The sequence below is a fragment of the Dermochelys coriacea genome, chromosome 7 (genome assembly GCF_009764565.3).
Source record: "Dermochelys coriacea isolate rDerCor1 chromosome 7, rDerCor1.pri.v4, whole genome shotgun sequence".
Lineage (NCBI taxonomy): Eukaryota > Metazoa > Chordata > Testudines > Dermochelyidae > Dermochelys > Dermochelys coriacea.
Window position 1 is genome coordinate 53,705,535 of NC_050074.1, and position 18,327 is coordinate 53,723,861.

Below are 18,327 nucleotides of genomic sequence, written 5' to 3' on the forward strand. Positions count from 1 at the left end.
AAGTGCTTCTTTATAAATGATTTGTTAAGAAATTACCATTATTAATGAATTACCTTTATGAATGAGAGAGACAAGGTAAGTGAGGTAATATATCTTTTATTGGTGGAAGAGACAGGCTTTTGAGCTACACAGAGCTCTACTTCAGGTCTGGAAAAAGATATTACCTCACTCATCTTGTGTGTCTCATATCCTCAGATCAATACAGCTACAACAACACTGAAAACAAATTTATATGTAGCTTTTATTATTCTAGTTAGTGTATTAAAAAACACAAATCAGAGCTTTCAGGACAGTTGCTGAGTAAAACCAAATAAAAAATGAAGATGATTCATACACAGGCAATTAAATAGAACTATTCCATAGATTTATTTGAAAAATACTTACAAAAGCAAGTATGTTTGACCCTAAAATAGCTAAACTTATTCTGTGTTTACATTGGTATAGTTAAGCGTGCAGCATTAACAGTCATTTCTGTTTGAAGCATTGTTAGTTTGCCTGAAGGAAATGGGGAAAGTTCTGGTTTACTCTGGGCCAATGTCTCCCTCCCCCTTCCTCAGTAGCAACTACAGCTGTGGCCTGTGCTTGAAGTCTCAGCACACTGAATGTTGGGTTTGCCTCACTTACCACCAGTCCTGTGGTGTTTGGATTTGCTGGAACCTGGAAGGTGGATCAGTTTTTCCCCGAGTAGGGAACACAAGAGGGAGGTGGAGGAAAAAACAGCATATTGGCTTTGTATGCAATGAATTTAGCAGAACTACCTTTCATGCTTGAGTCCTTTAAAGACTGGTCCTTTTTGCTAATAGTACATCTTTCTTCAAAATAAATGTGCACCTGTGAGCTTATCCACAGCCAGTGCCCCTTATACCTACTATTGACTATAGCGCGTACTACTGAGAGGGGCTGGGATCGGAATTACTGAGAGCTCCCCCCCCAGACAGCAATTCAGCAATACAGGAAAAGAAATACAGTGCAATTAGTTCCCACATACTGTATAGCTATGTTTTAAGATAAGACTAGTAGAGCTACGGACTGAACAGTTAGCTGCCTTGTTATTAACTGCACCTCAGCAACAGCTACAGTTCAGACAGTCTGCTCACAAGTGGGTTTGATCAATGCTGGGAACACATTGAGTGGAACAAGACCTCACCAGCTGCTATTCTGCAGGGTGGCAGGAGCAGCTGCTGCTCGGGCCATCATCCTTTGGTGCACCTCAGAAGCAGAAGAAAAAGTCCCATCCACCATGTGCACTGGTAGTGTTCTCCGGCCACCAGGCTGAAGGGTAAAGCTGTTCTGACGCCAGTCTTCTTCTGGGGGCATATCTACTCTCCTTGGTCCAGGGGCCTTAGTACGCGAGGGAGGCACAGGGCAACCCTGAGAGGCACCAGGGTCCCAAGAAAGCCCCTGTGGTACTCTGAAGGTACTGTAGTCTGTACTAGGATGTGGCCTGCAATTGATGGCATAGGACTCATGCATTTGGTGTTGGGAGGCCTGCTGGAGGAAGCTTTCCTGTAACCCCTTGTCTGGCTGGGCAGTGTATCCCAACTGCAATGTTCGCTTGTCTGGCAGTGTTGCTGTTTGTCTGGCAGTGTGGCTCATCTGCAGCCAATGGCCAGAGATCCTTGATGCTCCACTTTCCATATGCTGGTCAATAAGAGGTCTCTGACCTTGGGAAGAAGAGCATTTCTGTGTGCAAGGGAGACTCCTGTAGCTCAGTGCCATACCTGGGTGGTCTTCATCTTGGAAAGTTTCACCCCTGTCAGGCACAACCAGAAGTTTCTGGATGTTCTTCTGATCTCCTGTGGGGAGGGGGGGAAAGAGTTCAGTCAGTTATATTTTAATTTATTTTCCTCTCAAAACCTCTTTAACTGTGTCCCAAAGCTGATATGAACGGGTAAACTGAACCAACCCTAAACCAGGGCACCGACTGACCTATGATTTGGAATGAGTGAAAACTAAGCAGCATACTCTTGCATTCACTTTCCTTCTGCAGCTCAACCCACCCCCAGAAAAGAGCTCCAACCTGTCTTTCTGCAGGTGCTGTCACACGCACTAATGGGACACAGATTTCCTAAACAGTCAGCACTTTTTGTAACATGTTCAATGTCACCTGAGAAGGAGCCCAACAAGAAAATTAAAGACACACGTTCTAGGGGTTTCTGGATAACTTTCATGGTGGCCTCTCATGCAGGAATTTGTAGCACCAACAGGATTGTAATTCCAAAAGATTTCACACACAAGTGATTTTTGAGGGAAATATCTTTATATAACAGAATATAGTACTAATAACCAGCTCCTCCTCAGGCAGTCACTTTGCACCCCTCCCACAAACACTGTGAAATACAAAAAACTCGGTGGACCTTTGGGTCACCTCTGAGGAATGTGTGCATCATTTATAGCTTCATTTCTTGTAATGTTAAAAACAGTGTAATATAATTAATCTAATAGGAATGGTGTGTTATAAGAACATAAGAATGGCCATACTGGGTCAGACCAAAGGTCCGTCTAGCCTTCCGACAGTGGCCCAAGCCAAGTGCCCCAGAGGATGCTATAGATGCTATATAAAATAGTAAGAAGAGTTCCATTGGGTTATGCCAGACACTTTTGTTGGCCAGGTACCTCCTCCTGTATATATGTAATGAAAACATAACCATAACTATTTAAATAATTAACAGCCATACCTCTAACATAAAGACTGTCCCTTTATGTTATATCCATATAGCACAGCATTATTAAAGCAGTGTAGAAGGGACAGTGAAGAAAAAAAGGCAATTTATCCTTCCAAATTTCTGAAGGGATTCAGGCAGTTGATAAAACCATCACTATAGCAGACAAGATCTAAAGAGCTGTTCTTCAGCAACAGCAGGGAAAGAATCACATACAGCATTTCTGATCATGCAGGAGGGTGAAGAGTCCTGTGATTACCTGATGGTCTACGTGCCTTGCCCACCATGCTAGGCATCAGTACATCATGGGACAGGTTCTGCATCTGGGTTGGGTAGTGGTGGGGATCAAAGGGTAACGCAGAAGGATCGTGGGGAAAAGGGAGGGAAGTGGAGCTGGAAGAACGGTGCGTGGTTTCCTTTGGCATTTTCCTCACATTTGGTGCTTCCTTTTGACAAAATGAGAAAGGAAAGAAACCACAAATGATGATTAAACACAAAGCTGGGCTCAACCAAGCAAACATGGTGGGGATCCAGGAAGGAGAGAGGGATGAGTCACCAGAACAAGTACATGAATCTGTCTATGAAAGAGAAAGAAATGCAAGGTAACAACAATACCCACCCCAGAAAGGCTCTTTGGTAACAGATCTGATCAGAAAAAAACCCAACATACCCGCTCAGAAAAAACCCCCACCATCATACTCGCATCTCAGAATGACAGCAATAACCGTGTGCAAGAGAAAAAAAATCAACTTGCTCTTTCCTAATCACCTTTTGAAGGGCTGGGCCACACATGCCAGGAAAATGTAAACTACTGAAGCCTCTCCCTTGCTAAACATGCTTTACTAAGAGCTAAACAGTGATGTAGGGCACAACTTTCTAATATGGTAGTGGAGTTTGAGCTTTTGCATCAATGCAAGGTTGGGATAAGGCCCTACCTACAAGTGAGAGTTGCACTGGTTTAATTAAATGGATTTGAAAACAAAATTTTAGTTAAACTTGTATGATTAGACTAGGCCTAAAGCTAAAACTCGAGTCATGCTATAGCATTCAACCTTGCTTAACACTGAGTTTGCAGCTCAACTCTCCCATCCTTATTCTGCTGCTTTCAAACAAAGCTAATGCTTTTAGCTTTCCTTTGGAGAAGCCTAAACATGGCTAGTGAAAAATCAGAACAAAACTAATACATCGCATTACTCCATACTCTTAAAACTTTCCCCTCCTCAAAGAAATCACCCAGCTAAACACTGACAGTAATCTGTTCCTACTTTTCTCAGACTTACAGTTCAATAAAAATCCCTGCTTTTCAATTAAATGAATTTGGTGGAACTCTGAAAGGGGAACATTATTTGGTGCAATTAGACACAGCAACAGTCTTCATTCCCTTAATAAGCATGTTGACCAAGGGAGCATACTTTCCCTGCGCTTTGAGCAGGAGGGTCAGCTAGCCAACATGCACCTCACTTTACAACCAGTTCCACTAGAATTTGTTCAGAAATGAAATATAACAAGCATGGTTTAAAAAAGTTAAACAAAAAATAGTGTTAGAGTAACTGAACTTTACTTAATTAGTTGAAAGGACACAATCAACTTGAAAAAACAACAACTTAACTTCTGCCTGAAAATACGGTATATTTTTCAAGTTTCAGATTTGTTACACCTAACCTGAGAGTACTGACAAAGATGATGGAGAAAAGCAGTTTCTCTCTGTTTTTAAGTTATTTACTTTGTGCAAGTGACAGCACTTTGTGTATAATCACTATTTATTGAGTAAGGTATGCCTTATAAACACTAACAAGGAAGAAAAAATTTCCTTATATATACCGTTAAAGAATTATTTTGTTAAATCACAGCCCATATTGTTTATGGGGGCTCTATTAAAAACTGTAATTTTTAAGTTAGTCAATATCCAAAATAGATAAACTTCAGATTGACTGTGTCCCTTTACCAGGGTTAGCCCTGTTAGCACACATTCACAAGCTTTGGTTGGCACAATTCTAGGTGTGGTGACTCTAAAAGCAGACAATTTAGTTACTGTAAAATAAAAGCTGACTTCTCCATCCAACAGAGAAAAAAGGGAATGATTCACTGGAACAAATTTTCATCCTTCTGAACTGGTATCAATGGTGTTCAATTGCATGCCTTTCCTGTTACTACTTGCTAGTGGAGTTGATGAGGGAAAGGAGGAGGAAAAGAAGCCCAACTCTATCCCAACCAGTCATCTCTTTGCAATGCTGAAGTTCATTCTACTTACAAAACTACGAGAGGAGACCAGGGTCTCTTCTCTGTTTGTGATGACTGTCCCACTGAGACTGCGAGCAATGCGACGGAAATTCTCTGCACTGTACATCTCCTCTTCTGGCTCCCTGCTATGGCCTCTGGCATATGCAATCTGCAGACAATGTTACCACATTCAGAAAGATCTCTCCATGGAAAATTGCATTGCACAGTGATTCAGGAGAAGAAGTTGATAAGAATACGATGGACTTAGTGAAATATATTAATCCTTCCTTTTCTTACTCCTGGGGGAATTCTGCACCACTGCACATGTGCAAAATTAATGTCCTCTGCAGATTTCTTTGCTTCCCTGCGGAAAAATGACTGACAGGGAAGCTGCAAGAGCAGTTGTGCACCATTCCCTAGCAGCGCAGGTACCTTGTTTGAGGCACCCATAGCAGCTATCTGAGAGGTAAATCATTGTGGGGCTGGGGACACCACAGCCAGTGGCTCCTACCCTGAGCTGGGATCAGCTGCTAGTCCTGGCTGGGCTGGAGGCAGGAAAGGACAGGACTTCCTCTTCCCCTGCAAGGAGTGACTGGAGCTGTGTCAGACCCACCCCCGGAAACCTCCCCCAGCTCCAGGAAGCTCAGCATCCTTCCTCCACCACTCCTGAGTTGTTGGGGAAGGGGTCACTATATGGGGAGCTGCTCCACCATCCACTCAATCCTCGTGCATCCAGAACTCCTATATTTAGACACCCTTGCCAAACCTCACCCAGTATGTCCAGAACCCCCCTAGTCCTCCATATCTGAAACCCACCCCACTGAACCTCAACCCCTGCATCTGGAGCACCCCCTGCAACCAGACTCCCTGCCTCCTGATGCCCACCCCTGCACCCAGACCACCCCTCACTGAGCTCCCTGCACTCAAACCCCACCCTGATGCCCCCCCTGCACCACCCTGAGCCCCCAATCCAGACCCCCATGCCACTGACCTTCAATTAGCTGCACCAAGAGCCACACTCCCCCAGCACCTGAAACTCCCCCGCTGAGACCCTCACATCCAGACCCCTCCGCTAAGCCCCAACTACCTTCACCCACAAGCCCCTGCAGAGTCCTATTGCCCCTACACCTGGAACCTCTGTGCATCCAGATTCCCCCACACCTAGACTCCCCACTGAGCTGCCTGCATCCAGATTATCCCACATGGAATCTTCTCACCCCACACCTGAATCCCCCTCCACATTTGGATCCTGCCTGGTTGAGCCTGCCTGCCCCACACCTGGTGCGCCTGGTGTTTCTGGGGTATGCCCAGGCTTTGTGCTGTGTCACGGTTGGGTGCAGCCTCACCGCTGAGTTTGTGTCCAGGGGGTGGGAGGGCTGCAGAGTGGTTTCCCACCTTGGTGCAGCCAGTGGCCTGTGCTCCCCACTGCTATGCTGGAGCCTCTTCATTTATTTATTGACAAATAAAAGCTGCAGAATTTTGCAGAAGTTTAAAATATTGTACACAGAATTTTTAAATTTTTTGGCGCAGAATACCCTCAGCCTCAGGAATATTTAATTCATTAGACTTCATTCAGGTCTAACCCAAAAGCATAAAGCAGGTGAGTCTGTTAAATTCTCATTAATAAAAATAGTATCCTCATGATCAGTTTTTCACCTTATTATGTATATTGGCAGACATGTGCAACTGAGATTCTGTCTTATAATTTCTTAAAGACAGGATTTAAAGCCTTAATGGGATGAGTCTACCCAAAGGACTGCTTGCTGCCTTGTGCTCCATTATGGCAGCTGAGATGAGCAGGACTAGAATTGATGACTATCCCAAAATATAATCTGAAGAGTTTTGGAGCCTTTTCAACTCTTCTCACCATGATTATTTGCTTCCTTTCATCTCTGGTGGCTAGCAAGTGGTTTATTCTATGTTGGAGTGGGAAATGTTGCTTCTTTTTACCTCTTTCCTTCTGCTCTCAACTTGATAAACAGGTTCTTCTATTTGCGAACACTGCATTTTCAGTCATTTTTTTTTCTTGAGGTGCCCATATACTTTCAGATATAGGTACCAAAATATTACAGCTAATTATTTAACTGGCTTCTCTTTGAAAAGCTATAGAGTAGCTAAAAACTGAGCAGTATTCAAGTGAGTTAGAATTTGTGCTCCGAAGGTTCTGGAAACAGCAGCACAAGACAGATTGTAGTGCAGGTAGTGCTACCTTCTCTTACTCCGAATGGACCAAGGAGCATTAGAGGTCAGCTATTACTTGTATATTATACTATGTTAAACCCTCTACTTTCAAAACATGCGAGATGACATGATCCAATAGAGGAGACAGTGTAAAAGCAGTTGATATAATATGAAGAGGCAATTCCTAGGAATTAGCAATGGAAAATATCTCCTTGCAATGCAAAATGGTTCCCTGCAGTCCATTACAGTAGAATCAGAGGTACTAGCTCTGAAACTGTGAGGCCACATATCTCTGAAGAGGTCACCATTTAGAGTGCAACACTGACCCCAAGTCACCCACTTTCTTAATGCTCAATCCCAAATAGGACTACATAAAATTCTCTCTTTAAAGTTCAATATGAGTGATACCACTGCCTCTCATATGGAATTTTTTCCACTTTTTTTTGCTGCTGGAATGTCCAATTCCCCCACAACCACACAACCTTTTAGGTGCTACCTTGGAGACAGGAGAGACAATGGCTCCATAGAGATTGTGCTCAATCTCTGCTGTCGGCGTTTTCGAGAGACCCATGCCGGCTACAGTGTGAAGCTTCCTCACAGTTATGTTTGCAGAGACTGTGGAGGGAAATAAAGAAATGAGATTAAACTCAAGATCTGACTCTGCACCTATGGAACATGATTAGTTATCTCAGACCCTGGCTCAAACAGACAGTGAATATCTATAGACATAAATGAAGGTTACTTACCAATAACAGAGTTCTTTGAGACAAGCCCCTGCACAGCCACGCTTACAGGATCAAAGTGCCTGATCACAAGATTTCAGACTCTCTAGTGAAGAGTGTCCATTGGGGCGACTTACTCCCCCTCCTTTACCCCCATGCAGGGTTCTAAAGATTTAAAAGGAGTAGCAGCCCCAGTCGCTCCACAGTTCCTTCTGCTAATTCAGGAATTGTGAAACTCAGACCCCAAAGAAATGGGGAAGGTGAGTGAAGTAGTATGAATGTGCAGAGGCTCATCTCAAAGAACTCCTGTTACTAGTAAGTAACCTGCATTTTTTCAAGTGGTCTCGGCACATTCTTATTTGTGGGAGTTTAGTAAGCAGTACCAGCTCGAGGAAGGAGGACTTTAGACACAAGGACAAGGACAGCAAAATTGCCAAAAATGAATGCCACGTCATGAGTGACTACAATCTTTTACTCTCTCCAGACGGGCCACAATTGAAAAAAAGACACCTGAAAGCATATGTAGAGCTTCAAATAGCAGCCTTCCAAACTGACTAAGATCACGCAAAGATAAGCTATGGAAACAACATTAGGCCTAGCTGAGTATCTTTTAATACCTTCAGGTGGCTGAACACCACCCTTGTCATAACAATGGTCATATACAAACTGATGCATTTGGGCAACCTCTGAGCTTTGATGGAAAGATCCCCAGTGCCATCTGTTAGCCACTATATAAAAGTTAAGCATAGAATACACCACATTAATAGGTATGGTATTAATAAAACAACACTATATATATTGGTATTGGAAGTTATGTCAAGTGAATTTATTATACTCTTCCCTCCCCTTGGGGGAAGGGATGGAGTGGAGTGGGGGTAGGGCCTGCGGATGAGTTGGGAGGTTTGGGGGTCAGTGAAAAATTTTAAATCAAAATGGGGGTCCTTGGGTTACTAAAGTTTGAGAACCGCTGCATTAGAAAATAGGAGACTTATACAAAGCATCTTTGGCTTTGACCAAGTACAGATAGGGAATACTTTCATAGCTCATCAACACACGGAATGTAGTATTCAACACTAGATATGGGAAACTATAGACAAGTACCAAGGACAAAGCTGGCACAAACTAGTGGGTTAAACTTACATTTTGTGTGTAAAGAGTTTTTTAACTTGTAAAATCATACTATATATACAACTAGCTGAAATATGCATCTTTGAAGCACACCTTCTGCATAAAGTGAACGTGCTACAAGAATTTGCTCCACAGAAGGGGGTATTTATGTTTCCTTTTCATATTGTACTGTTGTGTCTTAAGACAATAAATATGGCTAAGCTTGGTTATTTGATCTCTTGAACATTTTAAAGAAAAAGCCATGAGTGTAGTCAAACAATTGACATCTTTTAGTAATTACATCCCATATGCCCTTCGTTTTGGGAGGGCACTTGAAGATGCAACCTTTGTCTAAGAGGACCAAATCTAAGATCCATGAATATCCAAAGTATGAAATCGGAGTTCCTGGATGTGAATTAAGCTTAGGAAAGTAATGGCCTAAGTAGGATGGACACAGAATACCATCATAGTCAGGATTAAGGGAGAGGATGCAGCAGATAGTACATTTTCTGAATAGAAAATGGTGTATGGACAATTAGTCCTTTAGAGCTGTATCTTGTTCATTCTCTGGGCTGGAACGAAGAAAATATGCATGGAGCAGCTCAAATGTACCTGTCTCACCACAGCACCCTCAGCAATGGAAAATCCAGTCTCCTTTGCCATGGCCATTGTGGCAAAGCAACTACCACAAGCAGCTCCAATGGTATACAGAGCAACCACATCATTCATTTGGTTATTGGAGAGTGAGCAAAAATTGATGACCTGTGCCCCTGAGGGTGGAAAGCTCACACAGCAACAAAAATGCACCTTAAGATAGTCCAAGTTAAAAGCAAGGTAGAGCTGTGAAAAGCTCACTTCATTTTGTGCTGCTCTGATGAATTTTTTCCAGTTAATTGTTAGTTCTGCTTGGTCAAAAACCTTCTGTTATCCAATTTCTCATCTGCCAGGGAAAGATGGCCGCTGCATTCTCAGAAAAGGGAAACTTCTTGACCCAGCTGGCTAGATCAAGCCGCCATTTGTCAATTGCTATAATACATTAGTATGGTGTTGTCCATCAGAATTGGGACAGATTTGGATTTAATCACAGGGCTTAGCTCCAATAAACTCATGTGGAGCCTGATGTCCTGGAGAGTGTGAAAAACAAGTTGAGTATCACTGCAAATGTTAAGGGAGCTCTTTTGTCTTTCACAGGTAAGCATCTTGAATGTCCTGAGACGTGTAGCTCAGGTGTTCATTGCATCAAGAAGGTGAACTGGTAAGGAATCCGTACTCACACAGGGAAGAAGTAGGTTTGGACTCTAAGGAGGGCTCCAATGACCCCACCTTTTGTGGAGGGATGAACGGGAACGATTTATAGTAAATTCCAAGGACTGGAACAACATGCATATTTCCTGAGGACCAAACTCTAGCTATATACATGGATTCCCTAACATCTGAGAAAACTAATTAGGATAGTCAGGCAACTGGTGAACCCTTTGTGCCAGAGAGGCCAAAGCCATGTATGATACAGCTTTATTGGTAGTGTCCCCTTTCCCCCACTGAGGCTTTCTCAAGTGCCAAGCACAACTGCTCCATGAAAACAAAAGAAGTGCCCAGTAAAAGGCAAAGCATGAAAGTTCTCAGATGTGTCTGGCCCAGAGGAAAGGTTCAGAATCATGGGAACAGCAACAGTGGCACTAGCCAATTTCAGACTCTGGACCAGTGCTGACAAAGTCTCTGCACTGCTCCCAAGGACTCCTTGGATAGGTGTCCCCTCCATACTAGAGCCATTCTGGAGTGGGACACTAAAGAGTCCCCCTACTGATTCTGACCTGGAAGCTAGTTGTAGCAGCAATTTGGTAATCCAGAGAGTCACCAAAAGCCAGATGCCTTGTGAGGTGTCATTTAAAAACTCATAATTTGCTGATCAGTAATATCATGGCAAAATGGATGTATGTAGGTAAAAGTATGTTTTCCAGGGAAGTATGGGGAATGGCCAAACCAGTTCCTCAGAGACAAAGGGCAAGCTGATGCCTCAGCCAGCTGTAAACACGGCAGATGAATCATTACCTGCTAAATGGCCGTTCTTTGGCAGGAAAGAGCAAAAACCTATATCTTAGCAAAGAAACAGCATGAAGTTTCCTTTCACACGGACTGCCTATCGTCTTACTCCCAGCTGGAAGTAAGGAATGCTGCTCAAAGGAGGGACAGGACTATAAAAAGAAGGGGCAGTCACCCCAAGGCATCCTCTCCTCCTCCCTCTCTAGCCATTGATTTACTGCACAAGAATTGACCTAGGCTACGTCTACACTAGCACTTTTGTTGGTTTCACTTATGAAAAAAAACACACCCCTGAGTAACATAAGTTACATTGACAGAAGTGCTGGTGTGGACAGTGCCATGGTGCGAACGCTTGGCTGGAGTGGCTGGAGAGGCTTCTGTTGCTTGTTGGGGGGTTTAATTATGTTGATGGGAGAGCTTTCTCCCGTTGGCATAGAGTAGTCACAAGGGAGACCTTACAGCGGCATAGCTGCATTAGTAGAGCTGTACCACTGTAAGCTCTCTAGTGTAAACATGGGCAAAGGAAGCAGCCATTAAACAGAAGAAGGGATCCTGGTCTAAGAAGTTTGGCCAGTAAGACTGTTGAGAGCATGTGGTAGAAAAATTTTGCTTTGAATTTAACATAGTTTGTTAAGTTAGGTATTAGTTGTGTTTTATCTTTATTTTTCGTGTAACCATTTCTGACTTTTATGCCTCATTACTTGTATTCACTTAAAATCTCTTTCTCTGTAGTTAATAAATGTGTTTTACTGTTTTATCTAATCCAGTGTCTTTAAACTGAAGTGCCTGGGAAACTCCATGTGGGGTAAAAAGCGTACATATATCTATTAAAGAAATACGGATTTTATATGAACTTGTACTGTCCAGGAGAGGGCTAGTCAGTACAGAATCTACATTTCTGGTGGAAAACCTAAAACTTGGAGAATACTGGGGTCACCCTGCAGTATAACCAAGGGTGGTAAGAGCCAAGGTGTGGCTGGCTGGCTGCAGCACACACAAAGACATAGCTGAGAGTGACTTGCATGGTGGAGGTTGTTTGCGAGCAGTCCAGACTGGACGCTACAACAGCAAAGCCATGTAAAGGGCATCCCAGGTTAGAGGGGAGGAGTGGCACAGTTACTTATTCTGGATTGTACCCTAGGTATGTTACAGTGGCCGAACCCTGAAGTAGGATGAGAATCTGGTCTTTTTGAAAATGCAGTTGACATCGCTAGACTTGGTCAATCCAGAGAGCTTGGTTCCAGTTATGCTGAGCTCAAAGTCAATGGTGCCCTACCCTAGGGACTGAAGTTGGTCAAACTGGTCAATCCATAGACCTCAGTGCCACTCATATGTAACACAAACACTTTAGCAAGTGATTTTCCAGTATCAGTGGTGCTGAACCATTGGTCAACTCAGATGAATCCAGAAACTTCACGCTAAGAGCGGAATCAATTATGCCAGGTCCTCAGAACCAGACTAGATCAAGGCATTGAGATCTGGGGTGCTCAGTGCAGATCATGTTGGGCACATAACCACTTTTCCAAGTGGTTTCCAAGAGTTGAAGGTGGCAGGTCCTCAGCACTGGACTTAGTCAAACTTGGACAGATCTGGGAAAATAGAACTACTTTATAAAGTGGTTCTCCAGAGTTAACAGTGCTGGATGCTTAGAACAGGATTTGGTCAACTAAGTTTGATCCAAAGACCTTCATTCCACTTGCACCAGGCACAGAACCATTCTGGTGTGGGTTATCTCCAGACTTGATGCTGGGCTTCTAGATAGAAAGATTTAGTCAACAAGGCCCGAAGAGTCTCTCTGTCAGATGAGGGGTGTCTCATTTTTACCGGTCCAGCCAAAACCTGTGTCAGATGGTCATCCTTCTCTCCACTTCTTTTTCTTCTCTTTCTTAAGAAAAGCTGATTACCTAACTGACAAACTACAAAAATATAGTCCCTGAAGGGCAGAAGAAAAAAAAACATGTTGAGGGATGCATCGAGGACACTGCATGTAATCTAAGCTCATTGGACCTTTGGGGATTAGAAGGAAGTGAAGCGTGGTTGGGATCACTCCCCTTTTTACACCCTTGAAACCCTGCCTGGGGAGGGAAGAGTGAGTGGCTCAAATGGACATTGCTCACAAAAAGATTCCAAGAACTCGAGACACAGATGCTGTGATCCCACAAGTAGGAATGTGCAGAGGGTACTTGGAGGAAAAAAAAGGGTATAAAATGTAAACAATCACCATTTTTGTATAAATGTTTTATACCATTTTATATCCATTGATACAAATTCTATGGTGTGAAATTTTTAGTCAATAACCATTCTTCCGTGAATGGTTTTAACTAGATGTGATGTACTGTCTACATATACATAAGCAATACAAATATAATGTTCAAGGGTGTAGACACTTTGCATTCTTGCCCACTTTAGGTGCATTAATATGGCACCTTACAAAGCATGCCAGAAATCTATCCCTCCTTCATCCTGATTTGCCATGTAGTTCAATTCTGAACTCTTCTCATTCAAGCCAAGGTTTTGTCTACACACAAATCTACACTGGTTTAACTAAAGGTATGTTTTTAAACAAATGTAGTTAAACAGGAGCAAGTTTGTATGCAGATACTCCTTTCAGTTTAAAAGTGACTTATTTTTAGTAAGATGAAGCGAAATAAGCCATTCTCAAAGTGAAATAAGAATGTCTGCACATAAACACGCACCTGTTTCAGTAAATCAGTTTAAAAACACACTTTTAGTTAAACTGGTGGAAGTCTGTGTATAGGCAAGGTTCAAGTCTTGCTTGGGGATAAAACACTACCCAGATGTAACACAGTTGCAGAATTCTCACCTGGCTTGCTCGATGGGTGCCTGGAATTGTCCAGTCTTCCCAACACAGGACTATCAGCTAGGCTAGCCTGATAGAGGGACTCCAACTCAGAGATATCCTGCTCTGTGTCTTGATTCCACTGTGGATGAAACTGCACTGGGGTCCCATTCAGGTCATCTCTGACTGTTCTGTGATCAGAAAGGGGTGGATTCCTCCCTGGCATAGGAAGCCATTCTGTATTTTTACAGTCCAGCTGAGAACTGTAATACCTGGTGACATTGTCCACCCAGCAGTCCACAGGCATAGAAGCACCCATGGCAGTGGCAGTTCCATCATCCACCTGTCTCACACCTCCCTCATGAGTGTGCCTTTCCTGGGAGAGTGCAGGGTCAGCTACATTCTGTCCACCTCTTCTACACTGGTCTTCACTGTGCGATCCAGGACTCTTAGAGGTGATGAGTTGAGCACTAAAACCCTCCATGGAAACAAACCCATCCCTAACATTTAAGGATGAATGCAACTTTTCGGAAGACCGGGTTCTGTTTTCTTGACTTTGAGGAACTAATTGCCTGTAGCCTGAGGTTGAAGAATTGGTGAATGACTCCTGTATCAGCCTTGGAGACTTCTCATCCTGACAGACTGCAGCAGTCCACCCTTTCTCATGTGCACCTTCTTTCTGGGAGATCCCATGCAGTCTCTGAAACTGCTCTGCCAGGGAACGAACATGCCCCTTTGTGCTATGGGTCTTAGATTTGCAAGTCTCCACATTGCTGAAGTCATCCCGCGGGAGCAGTAAAGTTTCACGGCTGTTTGTTCTGGGGTACCTGTTTGCTGTCTGTAGTGGAGCCAGGGGGCACTGAAGTGACAGAGATGAAGCAGCAGACATCATGGAATGATAGCCCCCTACCTGATCAATGCTAGTGGGTACTGGAGAGCTTGACAGATTGAAGCAAGGACTATGCGGACTGCTTTTTTTGGGAGATGATGCTTGCATTGGTTGGGGACAGGGAACTAGTGTAGGCAAAGACCCAGAGTTGACTGTATTAAATTTAATTTTGTACTGAGGTGTGAGAATAGCTGTAATGTCATGGAGTTCTTCTAACTTGCTGCTGCAGTCCCTATGGTCTTTCAGCCCTTTGATGGGGGCTCCACCAAGCTCCATAGAATGGTAGGCATCATTCTCAGTCTTTGCGGGTCTCTCAGCCAACCCATGCCCATAGGGAAAAGAAGGAGCTTGATCATCAAAATCAGCAGAAGCAGCCCGGAAGTTAGGAAAGGTCCTATTTGGAGGACTGTTTGCAGGAACGGGTAGGGAGGAAGACTCTGGATATAATGATGAGTGCACTTCATGGCAGGAAGCGGGTGGGCGGAAGAAAGAACTGGACCCGAATTCCACTTCTCTGTTGGGTTCCAGGGATACCTCCCGGCTCAGCAGTACTTGGAGCGGGCCAGTCTGCTCACTAAAATACACAGAAATGGTAACTAATTATTAGTAACTCTCTTCTTTTTTAAAATTATTAATTAAAATTATATAATTAAAAGTTCTAAAGCGTGGAACTTGCTCCCCTTTATCATCCACCTCAATCCACTTCTCTTCACACAAACACAAATTAAAACTTCCCACCCAAAAGATTTACTTTTGTTAATTTGACATCTCCATTTTATTTCCTCCCAACTATTTTTTTTATTGTAAGTGACCCACTCAATCTATTTTATTCATTTCAAATTTTAAAAGTTATTTTTTATTATAAGATTTTACTGTTATATTTTTATAAATATTGTACAGCACCTGAGCACTTTGGCTAGGGGCATGTGCGTACACATTATAAAGATAAATAATAAAAATAAATTTTAAATTAAGTATTACAAGTTTCCCTCCAAAACCAGCATCTCTGGGAGATTTCTACAAACCATACAAGAGAACCATTATGTTTATGATCTTAACATAAACAGGCAACATTCCACTCAGGTTCTTTTTCCTAAAGTAATGGGGAATAACTTTGGGAAGGAAAGGAATAGAATAGAATGCAATACATTTCCCTCAGTTTCCTTCTCTTCATTTTTGTCCAGCTTTGAGTTATTTATCCAATACATTAAAGGAAGCATTTAATAGCATTACAAACTGTGCATAAATGTCTTGCATAAAATATAAACCGTGCATGTTTTTGGGTCACTTTGTATTTCTTCTGCATTAATTAGCATTATAAAATGCAACCAGAAAGTCACGAGTCCACGAGTTAGTGATATGAATAGAGGACTGGAAACAACTCTGATAGACAGCTATAGTCCAGGTAGCTGTCAAACTGAAAACTACTTCTGCTGTTCAAAGCCGCACTTAGTGTTGGTTAGAGTAATGCTCTAACCTTAATCTGGATATGCAGAATGACAACGCTGTGCAGCTAAACACTGGTACATAGTTAGGATAATTATTTCCTACAGGGACAAAAAAGACTATTGTGTGACTTCAATCCTATCAGTTTGTCTCCTCATGCAGATCTAGAAATCAAAGCTACCATCATGCAAAAGTTCCAACTGAACATTCATGGGGGAGTATGATCTTAGCTTTGAGCTCAAAGCAAAGGCACAAAAATCATGATACAAGCAGACATTTCTCACTGGCTGCAGAGTAAAAACTCTCTGCAGTATAAACTTATTGTACAAAATAATATTTTTCTGATAAGGCTGTTCCTTTAGCAGGGATGGGCACTTGTGCAATATATTTGAGTTTGATGTGTAGAAAGATATGTTTCAAGGTAAAATGCTTTTGTTTTCTAAATCTGCCAACGCCCAATGTCAGGTTTCAGTGTTTCTCCTACAACTGAGGGCATTGTGGACCTCTAATTAGCACAGGGGTCTGCCTTCATTGTACATAATTCAACAGCTGCAAGAACAGAATGGAACCCTAAATTATAGCCTTTTCAGGTATGGATTTCAGCACTTATCTCCCTGCAGTGTTTTTAAAAAGGGATGCTCACATGAGATTTCAGCTGGGCAATTTGGTCGCACAGCATGTAGTGGGGAAAGTGCAAGAAGGAAAGAAATAGGTGGAGAAGCTGCCAGGAAGCTGGGCAAGGAACATTCTAGAGGTGATAGGGGATGGCAGGCAGAAGAGGGTAGAATGGTGCTACAGTGGGGAAGTAGGATGGGCTGAATAAGATGTGAGAGCAGAGAATCAAATGGAGTAAACAGAATGGAGGAGAAAAGTAGAAAAGAAAGCGTCCTGAGGAGGAAACTGGAGAGGCTGCTAAGTCAGACTAGAGGCAGCTGGGAGGCAGAGAACCTGGTTGCGGGATTGAGGTAACAGGAACAGTAGTCAGGAAACAAGAGAAAGGTGACAGGGCAAGTATGGTTTATGAATGAACCTTTGCTCCAAGAGCTGCACCAGTGCACCAAAGAAGAGGTGGACTAGAAGAAAAGATTCAATGCATTTTTCACTGTTAAGAGCACTGCAGACATGTGATTGCCCTCCTCTTGGTAGTTATTTCAGGGCATTCATTATAATAATACCGCTTAACTGAATTGAGCCCTGAAGATATTTGCTAATTTTTCTTTTTTAAAGCTTTTCATTTCACCTTAAAACACACCTCTCCTTTTAACAGGTCACTTATCTATTGCATTCTCTCTCTTGATGCACGAGTCTTTTCTATCAGCAGGTCAGAATTAATTTCTAAAAGCCTCTATTACAGGCCACGTTTTGACTTGGTGTATATAACCTAGCCTGCTAAGACCATGAATGCACTGAAGTATGCTTTCCTATAACATGGTATGATCTGAGCATGCCATGAGGAAGAACACTACAGGATCTTGAGTAACCGGAGGAACACACAGTTCACTACTTCTTTCCAGACCATGCTGCTGGTAGGTGTGGCTCAGAACTGGTCTACTGTGATATATTTGGACTACCTTGTAGATTGGGTCATGGTGCCCCCCTGTGGTGGGTGGCAGGTTGGCGGCGGCGGTGGCTGCTGCGATGGCTGTTGCTGCATGCGATCCTGGAGGCTCCGTGCTTTTCGGATACTGATTTGTAGCTTCTTATCGACTAGGGCTCTGCTGTGAGTGCTAGAGCTGGCATCATGCATGGCAAGTCTTAGTTTAGCTAAAATGCAAAAGAAAACATAGCAGAAACAAAAAACAGAAAAAAAGACTAAAACTGAAAAAAGAAAAAAAAAAAGATGTAGCAAGAACATAAAACATGGACCATGCAAATGCTGCCACAGATAAGTTTACAGGAATGCTTCCATTTCCATTAATGCACATTCAAGTTAGCCATGTGTCCAAACAGGTTAGCTGAAACTAAATCAAAATGAGTCAAAAAAAAAAAATCTAGTTTTTAGCCACACCCCTTCTCCCCCTAACAAGGGGTGGATCTTTCTCAAGGCCCCACACAAACACTGTTTCATTCTTAGTCTTCCCTCTATACAACTCCTTATTCCCATATCATGGTCCTTTTATGTGCAGGGGAACCTGGTCGGGATCTGAAACCAGGGCACAGCCAGCAGTGCAGACTAACAGAGCTTTCATGAGGACTGTATGTTGACCTTCATTTTGTAACACAGAAAAGCCAATTTCTATAAACATATTTTTGCCTTTG

The 18,327-nt window shown here is 42.8% G+C and overlaps 1 protein-coding gene across 24 annotated transcripts in view; it reads right to left on the reverse strand.

The window, feature by feature from the left end:
• Positions 1–223: 223 nt before the first annotated feature.
• Positions 224–18,327, reverse strand: part of USP54 (ubiquitin specific peptidase 54) — a 250,097-nt gene continuing 231,993 nt past the window's right edge. For 17 of the 24 annotated variants that reach the window (XM_043518001.1, XM_043517998.1, XM_043517994.1 and 14 more), the window contains 6 exons: positions 17,640–17,832; positions 13,758–15,196; positions 7,561–7,679; positions 4,915–5,052; positions 2,923–3,109; positions 224–1,796 (listed from right to left, as the gene is read on the reverse strand). In XM_043518001.1, coding sequence (XP_043373936.1) covers positions 1,144–1,796; positions 2,923–3,109; positions 4,915–5,052; positions 7,561–7,679; positions 13,758–15,196; positions 17,640–17,832 — 2,729 coding nt within the window. In that variant the 3' untranslated portion in view covers positions 224–1,143. Of the gene's footprint in view, positions 1,797–2,922; positions 3,110–4,914; positions 5,053–7,560; positions 7,680–13,757; positions 15,197–17,639; positions 17,833–18,327 lie in introns of those variants that run through there. The other 7 variants (XM_043518007.1, XM_043518006.1, XM_043518011.1 and 4 more) reach the window with 5 other exon arrangements.